The 17332-nt window shown below is 61.4% G+C and overlaps 7 protein-coding genes across 7 annotated transcripts; 3 read left to right on the forward strand and 4 right to left on the reverse strand.

Moving 5' to 3' along the window:
* Window positions 1–2192: 2192 nt before the first annotated feature.
* Window positions 2193–3291, reverse strand: COLE_07389 (uncharacterized protein; the record flags this gene model as incomplete). Its single annotated transcript, XM_018419331.2, has 2 exons — window positions 2193–2858; window positions 2920–3291. The coding sequence occupies 2 exons, from the start codon at window positions 3289–3291 to the stop codon at window positions 2193–2195; spliced, it is 1038 nt and encodes a 345-aa protein (XP_018282127.1).
* Window positions 3292–3461: 170 nt separating this feature from the next.
* COLE_07390 (uncharacterized protein) lies at window positions 3462–3638 on the reverse strand (the record flags this gene model as incomplete). The annotated part of the gene is made up of 1 exon (XM_018419330.2): window positions 3462–3638. One exon carries the CDS (start codon window positions 3636–3638, stop codon window positions 3462–3464), a length of 177 nt encoding a protein of 58 aa, XP_018282126.1.
* A 2555-nt stretch (window positions 3639–6193) lies between these two features.
* COLE_07391 (uncharacterized protein) lies at window positions 6194–6493 on the forward strand (the record flags this gene model as incomplete). The annotated part of the gene is made up of 1 exon (XM_065626539.1): window positions 6194–6493. One exon carries the CDS (start codon window positions 6194–6196, stop codon window positions 6491–6493), a length of 300 nt encoding a protein of 99 aa, XP_065482156.1.
* Window positions 6494–7730: 1237 nt separating this feature from the next.
* On the forward strand, window positions 7731–11223 carry COLE_07392 (uncharacterized protein; the record flags this gene model as incomplete). The annotated part of the gene is made up of 6 exons (XM_018421917.2): window positions 7731–8708; window positions 8749–9425; window positions 9467–9612; window positions 9647–10116; window positions 10154–10304; window positions 10340–11223. The coding sequence occupies 6 exons, from the start codon at window positions 7731–7733 to the stop codon at window positions 11221–11223; spliced, it is 3306 nt and encodes a 1101-aa protein (XP_018282124.1).
* Window positions 11224–11328: 105 nt separating this feature from the next.
* On the reverse strand, window positions 11329–13145 carry COLE_07393 (uncharacterized protein; the record flags this gene model as incomplete). Its single annotated transcript, XM_018419329.2, has 3 exons — window positions 11329–11502; window positions 11571–12565; window positions 12620–13145. 3 exons carry the CDS (start codon window positions 13143–13145, stop codon window positions 11329–11331), a joined length of 1695 nt encoding a protein of 564 aa, XP_018282123.1.
* A 40-nt stretch (window positions 13146–13185) lies between these two features.
* Window positions 13186–14579, reverse strand: COLE_07394 (uncharacterized protein; the record flags this gene model as incomplete). The annotated part of the gene is made up of 2 exons (XM_018421916.2): window positions 13186–13640; window positions 13715–14579. The coding sequence occupies 2 exons, from the start codon at window positions 14577–14579 to the stop codon at window positions 13186–13188; spliced, it is 1320 nt and encodes a 439-aa protein (XP_018282122.2).
* A 1043-nt stretch (window positions 14580–15622) lies between these two features.
* Window positions 15623–16953, forward strand: COLE_07395 (uncharacterized protein; the record flags this gene model as incomplete). Its single annotated transcript, XM_018425696.2, has 4 exons — window positions 15623–15652; window positions 15827–16021; window positions 16224–16403; window positions 16480–16953. The coding sequence occupies 4 exons, from the start codon at window positions 15623–15625 to the stop codon at window positions 16951–16953; spliced, it is 879 nt and encodes a 292-aa protein (XP_018282121.1).
* Window positions 16954–17332: the final 379 nt, after the last annotated feature.

Here is a 17332-nt window from a genome sequence, read left to right on the forward strand (position 1 = left end):
GGAGGATGCCGAGCTGGCCGAGCTTGATGTCCTGACCAGGGAGTGCGGCCTTGAGCGCGCCCGCAACAGTCTCGAGGACACCACCCTCCTTCTTCTGCTCCTTCTTCTGCTTGGGGCGGAGGAAGACGTGTGCCGCGCGGCCCGGCAGGAAGCTCGGCTCGTCCTTGGCTTCCGCGATGTAGTATCCGTACTCGGCCTGGGAGTCGGCCGTGGCGATGTAGGGGACGCCGAGGACCTGCATGATGCGGTCGAGGAGGCCGTGGACGACCTCGAAGCCGGCCTTGTGCGAGATGTAGAGGGCGCCGAGGTGGCGCTCGTTCTGCGAGCGCCGGTCGAGCTCCAGGCGCTGGAAGGCGACGTCGGACACCTCAAACACCTTGAGCGGGAGGGGCACAGCCTTGTTCTCGCGCGCAGTCTTGAGAAGACCGGGAATGAGGGATGTGCGCACGACCTGGAACTCGGCCGTCTTCGGGTTCGCCAGGCGGATGCACTCGCCGCCGGGGTCCTTGCGCAAAAGCCAGGCGTAGTTCTCGTCGTGGCTGCACAGAATGTACGGGAGGCACTCGGTCCAACCGGCCATGGCGCACTCCTTGCGCAGAATGTCGCCGAGCTTGTTGATCGGTGTGGGCTTGGCAACTGTCGCAGAGCCAGCCATCGAAGTAGGCAAGTTGTTGTACCCGTACGCGATCGCGGCATCCTCCATGATGTCGCACTCGTGCAGGATATCGGGACGCGTGCATGGCACGGACACGTCGAGAATATCGGGGTTCGACTTGGACGGGGTGGCGGCCAGCGACATCTTGGTCAGGAGACCAGCCCACTCCTCACGCGAGAGGTTGAGGCCGGTAGCGGCGTTGATGTACGCGTGCGACGCGGTGGTCTGGCGTGGTGCCACGTTCGGGGTAAGAACAGTGGTGCCGTCAGGGTGGTGGATCTTGACGGGCTCGACCTGGAACGGCACGTTGCAGTACTCAGCGAACATGGTGGCCATAAGCATGACGACGATGTCAAGCTTGGTCTTGTCGGTGGCCGTCACGTCGACGAAGATGTTGGTTGTCTTTCCAGCGACGATCTTGGAGTCTGTGAGTTAGTTTTGAGCCCTGCAAGCCATCTGGTGCCGGCGCGCCGCACTCACGCTGCGAGTTAATGATGGGCGGCATCGACAGCACGCGGTCGTGCTTGTCATAGATGATAGGGTAGGCGGGCGCGTCACGGATGATCGGGAGGTACTTGGACAGATGCCTGTCGCTGTCGTAGATGTTCATGAGCTCGGCAGCAGTGTACTCGGTGTCCTTATTCAAGGGTGCGAACTTGATCTGGTGCGGGTCGCGGCACATGTAGCGGAAGGGGCCCTCGATGGTGTCGAGGTCGTGGGTGCCGATGGCTACAAACTTGCGCTGCCGGCACAGGTTGTGGTGCAGCTTGTCCTGGAGGTCGATGAACGAGTTGTACTCGAGCTCGGTCATGGGGCGCGCGAGGCGGAGCACAGCAGCGGCAAAGTACGGGCGGAGCGGGGAGGTGGATGGCTCGATGAAGGCCTCCTGCGTGGGGGGTGCAAGGGTGTACGAGGTGGGCGCCTCACGGCCGAGGAAGACGCGGAGGGAGCGCGCGAGACCCTCTGAGCACAGGAGGTCGTAGCGGTTCGCGGGGATCTCGATCTTGAGCTGCGGCGCCTCGGTCGGCAGGCCGGCCTTGCGCGCTGCCTCGACGTCGGCGGTCGTCTGAGGTCAGTGCGCACACACGGACGGACACCCACGTCCTCGTCCAACTCGATGCCAAAGTCGAAGCACAGCTCGTCAAACGCCTCGGTGGCTGTTGTCAACTGGATTACACGGAGGAGCTCACTGTACTCGCTGCCGAGGCGGCGGTAGAAGTCGGCCTTGTCGACAGAGATGGTCGGCTGCGCGTCAGCAGAGTGCAAGAAAATGGCGCGCAGAACGCACCATAGTTGCGGATCACGTCTGCGTGCGAAGTCGAGAGAGGAGTGCTGCCGGTACAGCCGTTTTAGTGTTGATCAACAATGAAAGTAGACGAGATGGTGGATGGACCGACTTTGAATCGACTCCTCAACTCGAATTGCAACCACGTGGCCAGATGGAATTTCGAGTCCACCGGCGATCCCTCCACTTCAGCAGACATTCACACTCTGGACTCCAACCGTTCACATGCCGATACGCCTTCATGCATAAATACTAGAGCTCATCGCGAGCATGATCGGTGCTCGACTCGGGCCACGCATCCCAGTCCGACGCCTCGGTCGCTTCGTCCTCAACGGCCTCGGCGGGCTCAGCTGGTGCGGCGTCCACGGGGGTGCCGTCGTCCGTCGGCTCCGGAGACTCTGGCGCCACAGGCTGCGTGTGAGTAACACCTGGGGTAGCCAGCTCCTCCTCTGCTGCCTCCTCCGGCTCCGCGGGTGGCGGGTCCGCATATTCAGGTTCAGCCGCGGGAGCGTCCTCGACAGGTGTACCGCCGGCTTGCTCGTCTGCGGCAGCCTTCTTCGCGGCCTCACGCTCACGACGGAGACGGTCGCGGCGCTCGATCTCGTCCATCTTGGCCTGAAGACGTGCACGACGTGCCGCCGCATCCTCCGTGTCGGCCGCCTTGGGCGGGGCCTTGACAGACGTTGCGGCAGTGGTGGTGGAGGAGGAAGGCTCCTCGCGCTTCTCCGTCGCCTCTCGAATGTCACCTGCAATCGCAGCCTCGAGCCAGTCAAACAGCGCGTTGAACTTGAGCGCACCGTCGTACTCGGACACAGAATCGCCCTCGCCCCAGAACAGGAGACGCGGGCCGTCGACGCTCGCGAGACCGAGATCGGCCACAATGACCCCCTTCGGGTCCTTAACGTAGCCGAGGTGGGCCTGGTGTCAGTCGCCACTAGGTATGCGAAACAATATCTGCGTGCCAGCAATAGGTACGTACCTTGCCCGTAAGACGGTGCCCAAGCACTTTCCACAGGAATGGGATCGACGGCGTGGAGGGGTGCACCAAAAGGGCATGGGGCAGGTTTTTCTTGTCCGCGAGGAAGGCAGAGATGCCATCGCCGACGCGGAGCTTCTTCACGCGGTCCGGCACCATGGCCTTGGCGTAATCCACCATTGCGTTGCGCTTGCGCTCGCCGTCGTAGTCGCGCGCAGCGCCTTTGCCGGCTTTGGGGAAGGCCTTGATGGTGGGGAAGCCCTTGATGCCGTATTCGGCGCACAGCGCCTTGTTCTGGGATGCGTCGCAGTCGACGGCGTAGAATGGAATGAGGGGGTCGAGAGATGAGGCAGCGGCAGCGTACTCGGGCGCCATGTTCTTACAGTGCCCGCACCTAGAGTCAGCGTGCGCCCTGAGGCGTCACATGAGAGTGCAGCGGAGATGAGTGAGTTGGCTTCGGGTAGCGGCTGGTACATTCACACACGCCTGATCTGACCCGGCCCGTAACCCTCCCGCGCCCCAAACTCACCAAGGCGCAACAAACGCTACCATCTACTACAGTCAGCAAACTGAACCCAGCCGAGCTGACTCACCGCGGCATGCTCCTTGCCCATGACCTTCTTGAACTCTTTAGCGTCGATGTTGATGACAGGCTTGGCGTACATGCCCGCCAGAGCCAGCGGGGCGACGAGCAGCAGCGCTGCTACGGTGGAGACGTGCATGATGGTTTGTGAGAAGGAGAGGGTGCCACGGTGGCCATCAGCGGAGATGGCGTCACTGTGGCGGGTGGAGGTGGAGGCGACGGCGGAAGCATAAGAGTTGGGTGAGTGTTGTAATGCTGCATTAATGCATTAGGAGTGACCGGTGAGCCACCACGTGGCAGGACAGGGCGTTGTGCCAAACTGCCAATGAGTCCACAACACACCTCCACCTGAGACTTTCCGTCTCCCCACTACTTGACCATAACTGACATTGTTTCTACGCCTGCTTCATTCTCACTAACCCTCTCCATCTGGCCAGATGGCGTCCTGTCCTTGTCCTTGCCGTGTCCGTACAAGCGCCACGTGCTTTTGAGGCGGTGAGGTATGCTGAGGCGCTAATACTGCGTTGCGGACGAAGCCGAGCAAGATGTCGCACGTCACGGAAGGAGGCAAGGAAAGCACCGTAACCCTCACCAGCAAAAGACCCAAGCAACGACGCCTCGGGATCGGAACGCGAAACGAGTACGTGAGCTCGCTCTTCGCTGATCTTTGAGGCGCATAGGGCGTCGGCACTTTTGTGGCATAGCGATATCCATCGTGTGCGAGATCGCTTCATCACTGATCACTGAATCACTGATCACCTACTCTGATCACTCTGAAGCACCAAGCATTCAGACGGATCGCATCAAGCCGACGAATATAGGCGCGTGCACGGCGCGTCAGCGGGCGCCTACGCCTATTCCCCGTACATGTACAATGACACGCGGCACAGCGAGTGGCGATCGCTGACGAAGGCGTGCCTGGGGGTCCGAGTTGGGTGGCGACTGGAGGCTGGTGCCTGAGGTGGCGGTGTGATTGATCAGGTCGATCATGCCATCTCCTCCACTCCACCCGTGCCATGCCCATGCGTGCCACCAGCCACCGGCCATCGGCCTCTCTCTTTCGTCCGCATTGCATCTTGTGGCGATTGGCTCGTGTCTCAACGTCTCATCGACCCACGGGGCATCAGGCATAATCTCATCGCGCGCTCGCGCTCGGCCAGGCGCTGTCCGCTTACTGTACAGATCTGCGCGGGCGACTGATCGAGTTGGATGGAAGGGCCATGGGCCACTGGAGTGAGCCGGAATCAAAAGTTGACTCGACACGCAAGCGTTTCTTCAGGGTCGGAGGAGGATCAAAGGTTCCGAATTCTGATGGCATGTGTGGCATGTGGCAGCTGGCCAGACTGCAAGCGGGCAGGCGGCCTACGCGGCCCAGGGGCCAGGGAGAAAGGGGATGTTGGGTAGGGTAGGGTTCTACTCAGGGTGCGACAAGTCACGACACGAGCTAGGAGGAAGAGCCAAGTGACGCTGCACCTCCCAGGAGTGCACGAGTGGCGGAAAGGGGGCGGGTGGTGGAGATTACGACGACCGATTGACCCCTCATTGGACGCATGGGCGCATATTTCCCGGCCGTCCGTCGCAGCGGTGCAAGTGCGGAGCGCGGGGGCGAGGTCTCGGGTGGCCGGGTGATGACCTCCTCTCACCTCTCCCACTCGCACCGCCGCACTAGTCGCACCTCCGCTCTCGGCCACCCCCCCACCTCTTCATATTTGCTATCAACCATCTGACACTACCGCCATCTAGCACTCGCTGGCACATCGGGCAGCCAGTGGCCGGTGGTGTCATGGCTGGATGGATTAATCATTAGGATTGATCGTGTGTGTCTGTGCATCCGTCCTAGCCGTTCTACAAGGACACTGGGGCCATTGGGCAATTGGGTAATTGGGCAATTATGGGCAATCGTTCGGTCGTCCCCCCTTCCTATTCTCCACCTCACACATCACTCTATTGACTCAGCATTCAACACATCTCGCTCGCACTACTCTCTCAATCTTACACAATCTCTCTCTCTCTCTTCTCTTACATCTCGTCTCTTGTCCCCCCCTCTCTCCCCCCTCCTCCTCCTCCTCCTCCTATATAACTCTACGCCAGGAGACAGCTCTCTCTTTCTCTCTCTCTCTCATCCACTCACACCTTGCACCCAACTCCACTCCACCTCACCCCACCACCACCTCGCAGGCACACGCCACTCTTATCACTCAACTCCCCACCCCCCAAGAGCACGTCTTCCTGGTCTCAATCATACACCACACCCAACCTCGTCTCTCAATCCATCGCTCCTCAATCACCCCCCCTTGGCTGTCTTCACCTCACGCATCAATCCGTCTCACACCCCAACCCCCGTCTACATCATCAACAATGTAAGTATCGTCTGACGCTTGCGTGTCGGGATCCGACGGCCAAACCCGCCTCTTTCAATCGGCCTCGTCGCCGCTCTCGACACAACTCCTTGTGGTGTTGAAGCCATCCGAGGGGCTTGGGGGGCGAGCATGACACTCGAGGTGCTGGGCAAGTGCACGCTTGCACCGCTCGTCCGCGCACGCCACCTCGACCGTCACGCTCGTCACGGTCCACCGCGCCCCTTCAACTCGCGGTGGCGAGACGTGAGCCGTCGTGTGCCATCGTGTGCTATCGCCGCCGAGTCGTGTGTCCTCCCGATGTGTCAGCGAGACACGATCACCCCTCGTTTGCATCATGTCTGCCTCCGCAACCCCCACCGCAACCCCCACCGCAACCCCGCACACGCAAGCGTCGTGCCCCACTCTATTACTACTTGCGCTAACCTTTAGGCCCGCCAAGAAGCGCTGTCAGTTCCGAGTCATTTACAACATCCCCGTTGCGCCACCTGCGGACGGGACGCCCGAGGCCAAGCCTACAATGACCGCGAACCCAACACAGTGTCCATCTGCCGCTCTCAAGATTGCTGGAGACTGTCAACACTGTGGCAAGGTGTTCTGCAGCGTCCACCGAACACCCGAGTCACATAACTGGTGAGTTTATGGGTCATTTGTGTGCAAAGAAGGAGGATCTTGAGGAGAAGGGGGCGGCGCGGCGTTGTGACGAGGGTGATCGCGCGATCATCTCGTTTACAGCACCCGACTTCCTCCCGTCAATCCCTTCCCCCCGCCTCCTCATGACACATTCTGCCGCACGCACCCACGCCGCTCCGCCCCTCGCACAGACAGATCGCTGACGCTCCAGCACTGGCATGCAGGCCTGCCGCGACGCCGCGTTCCAAGCCAACAAGGAGCGCCTGGAGCGCGAACGGACTGTCGCCCAGAAGATTGCGCAGGCTTAATACGTCTGTCGTGGTCGCGTGGTCTCTCTGGTTGGCCGCCCCGCTTGTGAGGGACATTCGATATAGATGGTTGTTGGCGCCCAGAGGCGCAGCATCTCGTGTCATATCCCACTCTCCCGCTGCAACCCTGCACATGTGTTGTCTCGTTGTACGCAATCTATTCCAATTTAATGTAGAACGTAGATGAATGAACTGTGTCAATTCCGATATGGGGGAGAGTGGGCTCGCAGCAGGTGGCAGGCTGATTGGCAGCTACATTTCAACCTCGACGACGAGCTGTGGTGGAGAGTGGCCATAATGCATGGAAAGGGCGCGATGATCAAGAGGGAACGACGACGACGACGCCACCTAAGCCGACGATGACGCCGTGACTGTTGTGGATCCCGCCCGAAGAGATCTCTATGATACAATTCTCAAGCTTCATTCAGTGCATGCTTCCCCCTCCTCACACCTTCTGCTCGCGGTGGTCTAGTGAGATCGAGATCGTTGGAGTGTTGGAGTAGTCAAGGACTTGCTGCGGCAAAGCGCGGCAGGGCGATGCAAGCGGGACGAACGAGCGGGCGACGGATGGGGTCGTGTCTGCGTCCGCCGAGGAGCGCGCCAGGGAATGACGTCTTTCCTCTTTCGCAGTTGGTAGGTAGCCAGCCCCTCGGCCCTCGGACTGCCATTTGGAACGTGCAGAGACGCCAGACGCCATTCTGTCATCTGTCATCTCATTCACTTCCCTCGTCACCACTCGTCCATCTCTCCGTCATCAACCCCTCCTTCTCGTCATACACCGTCTCCACGACATCTCCTGACTGCCGCTCCGCTCGCTGCGACCATCTGAACCCAACGACGCGCGCCAAGCGCGATCGTCCCCTTCCCCTTTCTCCCCTTTCCTCCCCTTCCCCCGTCCCCCCCCCCCCCTACACAACTGAACGCAGCAGCGACATGAGCCATCCCGCCCGTACCAGCTCGCTGCCCTACGAGCCGCGCCGCAAGCCTGAGCGTCCGCTCCCCGCGCCTCCTCCCGAAGAAGACGTCCCGGCGCAGAACGCTTTTGAGATCGTGCAGGGGTTCACATCGCCACCGAGCCCACCGAAGCAATCAGCGAGGCGGCTGCACGATGACGAAGAGTTGAGTGAGCGCGTCGGGCATCTAAATATCGACGGCGCCCCGCCTCCGCCTCCGGGTCCTCACCAAAGCTCGGGCGCGCAGAAGGCGGCACAACACCTCAATCCGTTCCACTCGACGCTGCCGAGCACCGAGTTCACACCACCCACCATCCTCACCCCTCTGCGCGCGCACTACCTCAAGAAAGCGCTAGTGAACCAGCAGATCCACTATGAACTGGACGTGATTACGGACCCGCGGCTCGGCGCGAACGCGCTCGGGCTCCTTGGTCAACCGTTCGTGCTGCCCGAGAGCGCGCGCGAGGTCGCGGACGCTGAGATTGGTGACCTCCCCTTTATCCGCTTCATGTTCCACCAGTTCCTTCTTCCGTTCCCCTTCCTCGCCGCCGCGCCACCTACGTTCTGGAGCCACAAGGTCCAGCCGTTCCTCTCCTCCTTCCTCGCGACGACGGGCGCGAGCCAGCATGCCACGACAACGCCGCAGGAGAAGGAGGTTAGCGAGAGCCTCATGACCAAGGAGGAGAAAAAGGAGGCCGAGCAACGCCGCAAACTCTGGACCAAGGTGGAGAAGCATCTGGGCCTAATGATCAGTGTAGGCATCAAGCTCACAAGCGGCGAAGAGGTCGTGCGTATAGGCCAGAGCGAGCTGCGCCGCATAGAGGAGGCGCAGGAGGCGCGCAGACGCAAGATGGCCGAGAAGGCGGGCGCGCCCGTCGAGATGTTCACATTCGATGTCAACGTCGTCGGCGTTCGCACCGTCAAGGAGCGCGGGCATATGCGTAGCAAGCACCATGAAGTTAGTCACTCCACGTGAGGGCGGGCCGGCTGACCACCAGGAGTTTATCATTCGCACACAGCGGACCGGCGTCAGTGACATCTACGTTTCTCGCAGATACGGCGACTTCCGCAGACTGGCCGAGGAGCTCCGCATCCATTTCCCAGATCTCCTGCTGTCCAATCCGCCGGCAAAGGACAAGAGCGTGACGACTTCCGCACCAGTCCAGCAAGCTGGATACAGCTACTACAATCCCTTGCGCATAATCTACGGGAGCGGGACAGCGACGCCGACCGATCCGCCGAAGAGCGGCACATCGTCGCCGCGCCCCTCGCTTGACGAACCGAGAGCCAGCATCCCCGTCCCACTTTCGCGCGAGAAGAACCGACTCACTCTCCGCGCTTATCTCCAGAACATCCTGTCCATGCCCGAGGTCGCCAACTCGCCCGTCATGCGCTCCTTCCTCCTTTCCTCGCCCATCGCCCTCACTCCGGGCGAATCGAGCGACGTTCAGCGTCGCATGGAGGCCGACGCTGTGCGTGAGGAGGGTCGCCGCCGCTTCAGGGAGGAGGCCGAGCGCCGCGTTGAGAAGCTCCGCGAAGGTCTGGCGCAGTTCAAGGGCGACATCCTTACGCGCGAGGGTGGGCTTAAGAGTGTGTTCGAGGTGGTGCGCAAGGTCGAGTTCGTCGAGGACCTCCCGCCAGCGGAGCGCGCCGTGCTCGAGTGGGGACGCATCTCGTAAGTCCTAGCTGAGCTGAGTGTGGCATGGCTAACGGCAGCCTCGCGGCCACCATCTTTCAACTTTACGTGGCTTCGGACACGGCGTCCGAAGCGTTTGCAGGCCTCAAGCGCATGCACGGCATCATGCCGTACTTCATGCTCAAGGGTATCCTCAAGATCTCGAATCCCATAGCGATGATCCGCGGTGAGTCGCCCGAGCGTGAACCAACTAATCACAGGCGTACTGGATCTCTTCCTCGCGCGTCCCTTCGGCGGGCAAAGTCTTTTGCAGCGCATGTTCTCCCAGTCACTCACTGAAGACGTGCGCTATCTCGCTGAGGACATTCAGGCAGTGCAGGACAAGATTGACGACCCCGTGCTTTGCCAGAAGATCGAGCAGTATGTCATGGCGCCGTTTGACATTCAAGAGATCTTCCGCTCCGACGCGGTCGCCGAGAATCTCGACTTGCTTGTCGTCATTCTCAGATCGCCCGACATGCCCGCGCTCTCACGCCCGCAGATGCAGCGCGTGTTCCGCGCATCAAGGGCGTACCGGGAATACAAGACGTGGCAGGCCGATCTGTCGGACTCGGACGATGATGACGGACCCGACAATGACGACGCATGGCTGTTTGAGGATCTCAACATCCTTATGAAGCTCATGATGAGAAAGAAGGAAAAGGAGGCCATGATCTCGCTGATCTTTGAGGTGAGCGCTCCGCTGCGAGAAGACATACTGATTTCAGGGCGTCACCGCCGAGCTCCTCAAGGACATCATCACGATCTTCTACTCTCCGCTTGCGCAGGTTTACAAGGCTGCGAGCATCGCCGATTCGCTCGGCGATCTTCAGGCTTTTATCAATGACATGATCCGCACCGTCGAGCAGGTAGAGGAGCGTGAGTTCCTTGACTAGTGCATAAACTCACGCCAGTCTCTCAGGAAGACCCCCAGCGCACAGTCCAGACCTTCATAGACCTGGTGCAGCGCCATGAGCAAGCGTTCTACACGTTTGTTCACAACGTGCACTCCAAGGGCCAGGGGCTATTCGAGAGTCTCATGGGCTGGATCGAGCTGTTCCTCAGCTATGCGCGGGACGGCCTCCCCCAACCTTTCGATCTTGAGATCCTGTTGCCGCACGGCGGCCCGGAGCGTGTGGCGATCATGCGCGAAGTCGACGAGCTTGCGCAGTACCATTACCGGCTCAAAGTCGCGCACGAGGAGAAAGTGCGCAAGCGTTTTGCGGGCGGCGCAGGCGCAGACCAGCAGACGATGGAGGAGGCAGCGCTGGTCGACTCTGTGCTGCAGTCCTTGAGTATAGGTGACACGATCATGGGGAGCGCGGGCGAGATTGCCGTGGAGGAGAGCGAGGAATCGGAAGGCGAGGATGACACGGACGAGCGGTCCGACTCGAGCTCGGTGCGCTCGATGCCTCTTTTGGCGCCACCTGGAGTTGCAGCGGCGTGGGCGCCACAGCGGCGTCCCAACCACGGCCACTCGTCCCTGGTACCGCCGGAAGACGCGCGTGCACTCGACGAGGGCCGGCGCTCGCTGCGCAACTCGCTCGATGTCGTCCGGGACAAGGTGCACTCGCGGTCATCGTCGCGCTCGAGCGACCGGCCGCCCCCTCCTCCACCTCCAAAGGAGAAGAGAAAGGCCGGTCCGCGTCGCAAGAGGACGAAGGGCCGGCGGACAGAAGTCCTCGCGCCGCCCGAGACGCCACACCTCGCCGAGCTGCGGCCTCTGTTCGTCGAGGTCGCGAAGCAGATGCTGGTGGTCAAGTCGCTAGACTCGACACCATCACGGTCTGGGGCGTAGAAGAGGCTCTGAGAGAGGCCAGGGAATGAGCATGGTCTGGATGAGCAGATGGAGAGCTCGGCGATTACAGTCATCACAGCGTTATGCATAGATGCCTACTATGTACTAGTCGCGCCGCCGGGCCGCACTGAAGCGCGTAAGACTGACTTCGCGCACGGTGTAGCGCGACATGAGTGAGCGCATGTCGAATTTGCGCGGGTCGAGACCGCCGCCTGGAAGACGGGCGGAGTCGGGGAACGAGCTGAGTGCCGGGATAGTCACGTATGCGAGGATGACGGTCTGGTGTGAGTCACTTTGGCAAACTCAGAGCTCAGACCTCGCTCTCGACGGATCATCTATCAACTCACCTTCTGCACCAAGCTGTTGACGCGCATGACGGTGTTGATCCACTTCCAACTCGTCTTCTCGGCGTACCAGTCCGTCTGGCCATGTGGCCCCGCGCGATCCCCTTCGTCCATATACACCGGCACGAGAAGCACACTGAACGCGGAATGGCTGAACACGGGCCCGCGGCGGTACAGCAGCCAGTCAACGGCAAACTTGATGCCGTGGCGCACACACCACCCGAGCGAGCGGTAGTGGTGGTACGCGGCGTACGAGACGAGGAAGGGGTCGTCGGGATACAGCGGGGTGTGCTGCGCGCGCGCAGCGGGGGAGGGCGAGGAGAGGGAGTCGGAGAGCGGAGAGGGAGGGAGGGGGGTCAAAAGGCGCGTGAGGACCGCCGAGGCGGGAATTAGCGTGCCCGACTCTGACTCGATGCTGAGCACGCCGAGGGCGGAGAGGAACCATGCTTCTTCGAGACACAGCTGCAGATGCTCGTGGTCTGGGACGAGGGCGAGCGCGTCCGCGTCCTCCTCCCACGCTTCGGTCGGGACTGTGGGTTTAGCGGCTACTTCGAGCTCAAGCTTCTCCTTCTCCGCAGGGGAAGCAGAGGCGCCGCCAGCGCCGGGGCCGGGGCCGGGGGCGGCGGGCTTGCCTGGCGGCCGACGCTTAAACTTGCCCCGGTTGCGGTTGTTGCCTGCGCTCTCGGGGCGTTGGGGGCGCACGAGAAACGTCTGCGCGTTCAGCTTGGTGCCGTCTGGCAAGACGCTGGCGGTCGTCGCGAGGGAGATGGCAGATGCAGCGGGGGAGGCGGGGCGGTCCTTTTCGCCGTCGTCGTCGTCGTCGTCCTCGCTGTCCTCCGCTGCTTCGGCGCCCGCGCCGGCGTCCGCGCCCGGCAGCTGGCCCGTCGTGAGCACCGCCTCCGCCTTCTTCGCTGCGTCGAGCATCGCGGCCGCGCGGTCGATCTTGAACTGTTTCCGCTCGAGGCGGCGCTTCTCGCGGATCTGTTCGGCCACAACAGCTGGTGTCAGCATGCCTTCGTCCGCTCGCGAAACTTCCGGAGCGCGTAGCTCACCGTCTCCCCCCCGGACTAGTTCGACGCGCCGCTTGCGCCAACTCGGATCGCTGCGGCTCAGCGTGCCCTTGCCGAAAAAGCCGCGGTTGAAGAGCACTTCCATGCCCTCGCCGTCGACCCAGACGCTGCCCGTGTCGGCGTCGAGCACGCCCACGATGGCGGGCACGACGGCGCGCCGCCGCACGCCGAGCCCCGCAAAGATGGGGCCGGCCGGCTCTTTCTGCTGCGCCGGGTCGACGATGTGGCCGACGCGCGACGTCGTGTCGGGGTGTAAGGGCGACGACGGGAGGAGGATGGGCAAAGGCGTGCCGTACTTCAGCAGGTTGGCGTCGCGCTTGCTGCGCCCGCCTTTGCCTTGGAAGCCGCGGGGGACGGGGGGTGGCACCGAGGCGGGGATGCTCATGATACTGTGGATGGAGGATGTGTTGGTGGCGAGTCGAACGAACTTCCGAGTTGGCCAAAATATGGTCGGAGCCCCGCTTGGCCACCGACTTTCGTTCAGCGGAATGGCACCTCCCATCCACATCGTTCACCTCACCAGCCTATGCTTACATGTAATGTACAGTCTATGCTCTAATCTGGGCCCGCAAACGCTCACGACACGACTCGAGCAGCCGCTCGATGTATCCCCCAGGCGCGAAACTCTTCTCCCACTGATTATGGAGGTGGATCGCGAACACGCTCCTGATCTTGTCCTCCAGCACCTCACGCCCACTCAGTCCCTCCTTCGTAGTCCACGGCAGCCCGCCCCAGATACTTGGGTCGGGCGCGAACGGGTCCGGGAAGCGGATGTCGGCGCGGCAGTTGCGCGGATCTGTGAAGCACCACGGGAGAACGCCGAAGGGTTGAATTCCCCCCGCGAGAAGCGCACGGTGCAGCTTCGCGTACAGATGGCTGCCCCACGCGAATGTGCCCGGTTCAGGGGGGGCCGAGGTCGCCATGATGTGGAATGCTTCGCAGAGATATGGCGAGTGGCGGCGGAAGTGCATGATGGCGCCGTTCATCTGGAAGTAGGGTTTGTCTGGGGTGAGCGGAAAGGTATCAAGAGAAGGAGGGACAGAAGCGGCAATGAGGAGTCTGGAGACAACGACGCACCATAACAGTCCCACTGGCCGACGAACTCGGTCTCAGCGAGTGTGTGCAGATCGCGGACGAGAAGCATATCCATGTCCATCCAGACGCCACCGTAGTGCCACAACAGCAGCAGGCGTAGCGCATCGCCATCGACCCACCCCTTGGAATCGTACACGGAGCCAACCATGCCATCCAAGTCCGTCCCCACCGCGAGTTGCGCGAGGTCGGCCTGGCGGACCTCGAACACGCTCGCCCACTCGTCGAGGAACGGCCGGACGTGAGGGCTAGAGCGCAATGCCTCGGCGCCATTGGACCACAAAATAAGCTTGGAGGCCGCATGCGGCTGTGAAGCAAGAAACGCCTCGATAGTCGCCGCCTGCCGGGGTCCGAACGAGCGCAGGTCGGTGCGCCAATAAGTGTGGTAGAGCAATTCTTCTGGCGCTGCGGCTGGGGCGACAGTCGAAGCAAAGTCGTAGCATGACATCCCCCTCCGCAGTGTGATCCCGGGTGAGAGAAGGTGCGACGGCTGGGTCATGTTGTATGATGGCGAGGGGTTGTCAAAACATCCCTTGAGGGGGAGGATCTCGTCAAACTCCTGCCGCACCCACCGGCGCGAGTACACGCTCATCTCAAACTGGAACTCGTATGTTGTCAAAATCCAGTACAGCGCCCACAATAGCGAAAGGAGGATGGCGAGGGCGAGGAGGGCCCGCCGGCGCGCTTGCGGCGAGCGCGGGACGCCAACGCTCACGCCCAGAAACGAGGTGCGCCGCCGTCGGTGCAGCGGCAGGTAGCCGCCGCCGGGCTGCCTGCGCTTCTTGGACGCGAAGGGATGTGATTGGGGTTCGGTTGGGGAGAGGGGGCTCGAGGCCTGCTTGCGGAGCATGGCCGCGGCGTCGCTGGTGTGAGCGATGGTGCGGATTTCAACGCGAGATGGCCGATCGACAGAGTTGTCATGGTGGAGGTGGGTGGAGGCAAATCTGGGCAGGCACTGGGGCAGAACATTAAAGTTTCCAGTATGTACCGTGTTGCGGGTCCTCGCCGGCAGTGACGATGCAGCGCATTCTGCGCGATCTTGCAGCTGAGGCACGGAGCACGCATCCAGTAGAGCGGTAAAGCAGAACAGTTTCGGTCGCCACCATCCTGCACATCTCGACTTACTATGGGGAGGCCATCGCGGTCAGGCCAACTTGTCTCCTGTGCCGCTTGTTTCGATAATTGGTGAAAGCCAATGGAATATGTGAAAGAGCAAACTCATGCGCTCATGTATACATACATGCATGCAACGGTATCACTCGCTCGCAGCCTCGCAGTTTCCGCGTCACACGTTTATTGAATTGCTGCGCTGTTTCTCGGGCACTCGGCGACGTCACCAGATCACCCCAGCGCCCGAGGATCCGTGGACGAGTTGAAACGTTGAAACATGTCGCCGCCTCCTCGACGTCACGTGTCTTGTCGCGTGTCGAGCGCGGAATCAACTGCACGTGGTTCACTCCGGATAAGTCGGCTGGAATCGGACGGAGATCCGAAGGATGTGCGGAGGTGGAGGAGGTGGAGGAGGTGGAATACGGTGGAAGGGGGTGGCGTCATTGTTGCTCCCACTCTGCCCTGAGCATTCCTCGGCGCCAAACAAGGGGGTTCTCGGGGTTGTACGCGCATACGCACCTCGGTCGGCTGCAGGCTGCCACTCAACGTACCTCCGAGGCCCGTGCCCCCCGTGCTCACGTCCGGCATGCTCCTGCCCAACCACATCCACCCCAGCCCCACAACTCCACCGCCCCTCCCCCCCCCTCCCTCTCTTCTCTTCTCCTTTTGCCGCCCACTTTCCACTTTCTCCATCTTCTTGTTTACTTCTACGCAACCCACCCTCAATCATGTACGTTTCTCCCTCCTCGTCAGTCATCACACCTGCTCACATCTCTAGCCACAATGCCCCAGCCCGTTCCCCCCTCCTGGAAGGTACGCATCTCTACCGCTCCTGGCTGCAGGCGCGGGCACTCATCTCTGGGGCGCGTCTCTTACGCGCGCCGGAATGATGCCCACTGAGCATGCCATCATGGCTCCTCGCGCATTTGCAAGCTTCCCGTGGCACTTGCACGCGCTCGCACTCTCTCGCACTCGCTAACTTGTCAGGACCTCGGCAAGTCCGCCTCGGACCTGCTCGAGAAGGACTACCCCATCCACGGCACCTCGCTCGAGGTCAAGACCCTCACCCCCTCCAACGTCGCCTTCAAGGTCGCCGGCACCCGCGACTCGGCCTCCAACGTCATCACCGGTGACATTGAGGGCAAGTACACTGACTTCAAGAACGGCTTGACCGTCACCCAGGTAGGTTGGCCTCGCATCTGACGGTTGGGAGTGAGCGTTGCGTTGTGTAATAGTTGAAACGGTCGACGCACAGGCCTACTGGAATTCCAGTGCTGGCATTGGACCACCCAGTAGTGGCGCTGCAAAGGCCCAAGGGTTTCGGCGTTGACTGCCATCTCCTACCTAACCCGCTAGCCGCTAGATACACCAGCTAACGTGTCAGGCCTGGACCACCTCAAACCTCCTCCGCACCCAGGTTGAGCTCGAGAACCAGCTCGCCAACGGCCTCAAGCTCGACCTCAACACCACCCTCAACCCTGCCAAGTCGCAGAAGGCCGCCATCCTCACCGCCATCTACAAGCAGCCCTCGGTCCACACCCGTGCCGTCGCCGACGTCTTCAAGGTTAGTTAGTGGCTTGAGCCGCTGAGCCAACCAGCTTGCAGCACACATTTCCGGTTTCCACGTGCTAACTTTCTAGGGCCCCACCTTCACCGCTGACGCCGTTGTCGGCCACGATGGCTTCCTTGTCGGTGGTGAGGCGTCGTACGACGTCCAGGCTGGCAAGCTTAACCGCTACGCCGCCGCCATCGGCTACTCGGCCCCCGAGTACGCCGTTACCATCCGCTCGCTCCAGAACCTCTCCATCTACTCGGCCTCGTACTACCACAAGGTCTCGAAGGACGTTGAGGCTGGTGCCCGTGCCGTCTACGACACCAAGGCCACCACCGGTGGTGTCTCGATCGAGGTCGGCACCAAGGCGTACCTCGACAACGCCGCCTTTGTCAAGGCCAAGATCAACAACGCTGGTCTCCTTGTCCTCGGCTACACCCAGGCTCTCCGCCCCGGCGTCAAGGCCTCGTTTGGCCTTGCCCTCGACACCACCAAGCTCAACGACACTGCCGCCGGCAACGCCGCCCACAAGGTCGGCGCCTCGTTCACCTTCAACTCGTAAACTATTGTACTACGGGGAGACGGAAGCAGGACAAGGGAATGCAGAGTGGTTGCAAATGCGGGAAACGCAGAGGTACTTAAGTGTTCACGAGGCGAAGCTACGAGGGTTGCGTGCATTGACTGTGTAGCTGACGACCTTGGCGGCTGACGGCTGATGGGCTGCGGCGGCGCGGCGAGCTGACATGAGCAGGAGGATGAATATCATTTGGTGTCGTCGGTACTCGGCTTGAGAACCGTTGAAGCCTGATCGCACCTGAACAGCGTTGCTGCGACGCGTCGGCAAGAGTGCTCGGCTAATAACCTTTGTCCCATGCTGGTCTCGCATGCCAGACTCATTTTAAGAGCTAGTCAATTGACTATGTAAAACAGAGAATCCCCAT

The sequence above is a fragment of the Cutaneotrichosporon oleaginosum genome (genome assembly GCF_008065305.1).
Source record: "Cutaneotrichosporon oleaginosum strain ATCC 20508 chromosome Unknown ATCC20508_contig07, whole genome shotgun sequence".
NCBI lineage: Eukaryota > Fungi > Basidiomycota > Tremellomycetes > Trichosporonales > Trichosporonaceae > Cutaneotrichosporon > Cutaneotrichosporon oleaginosum.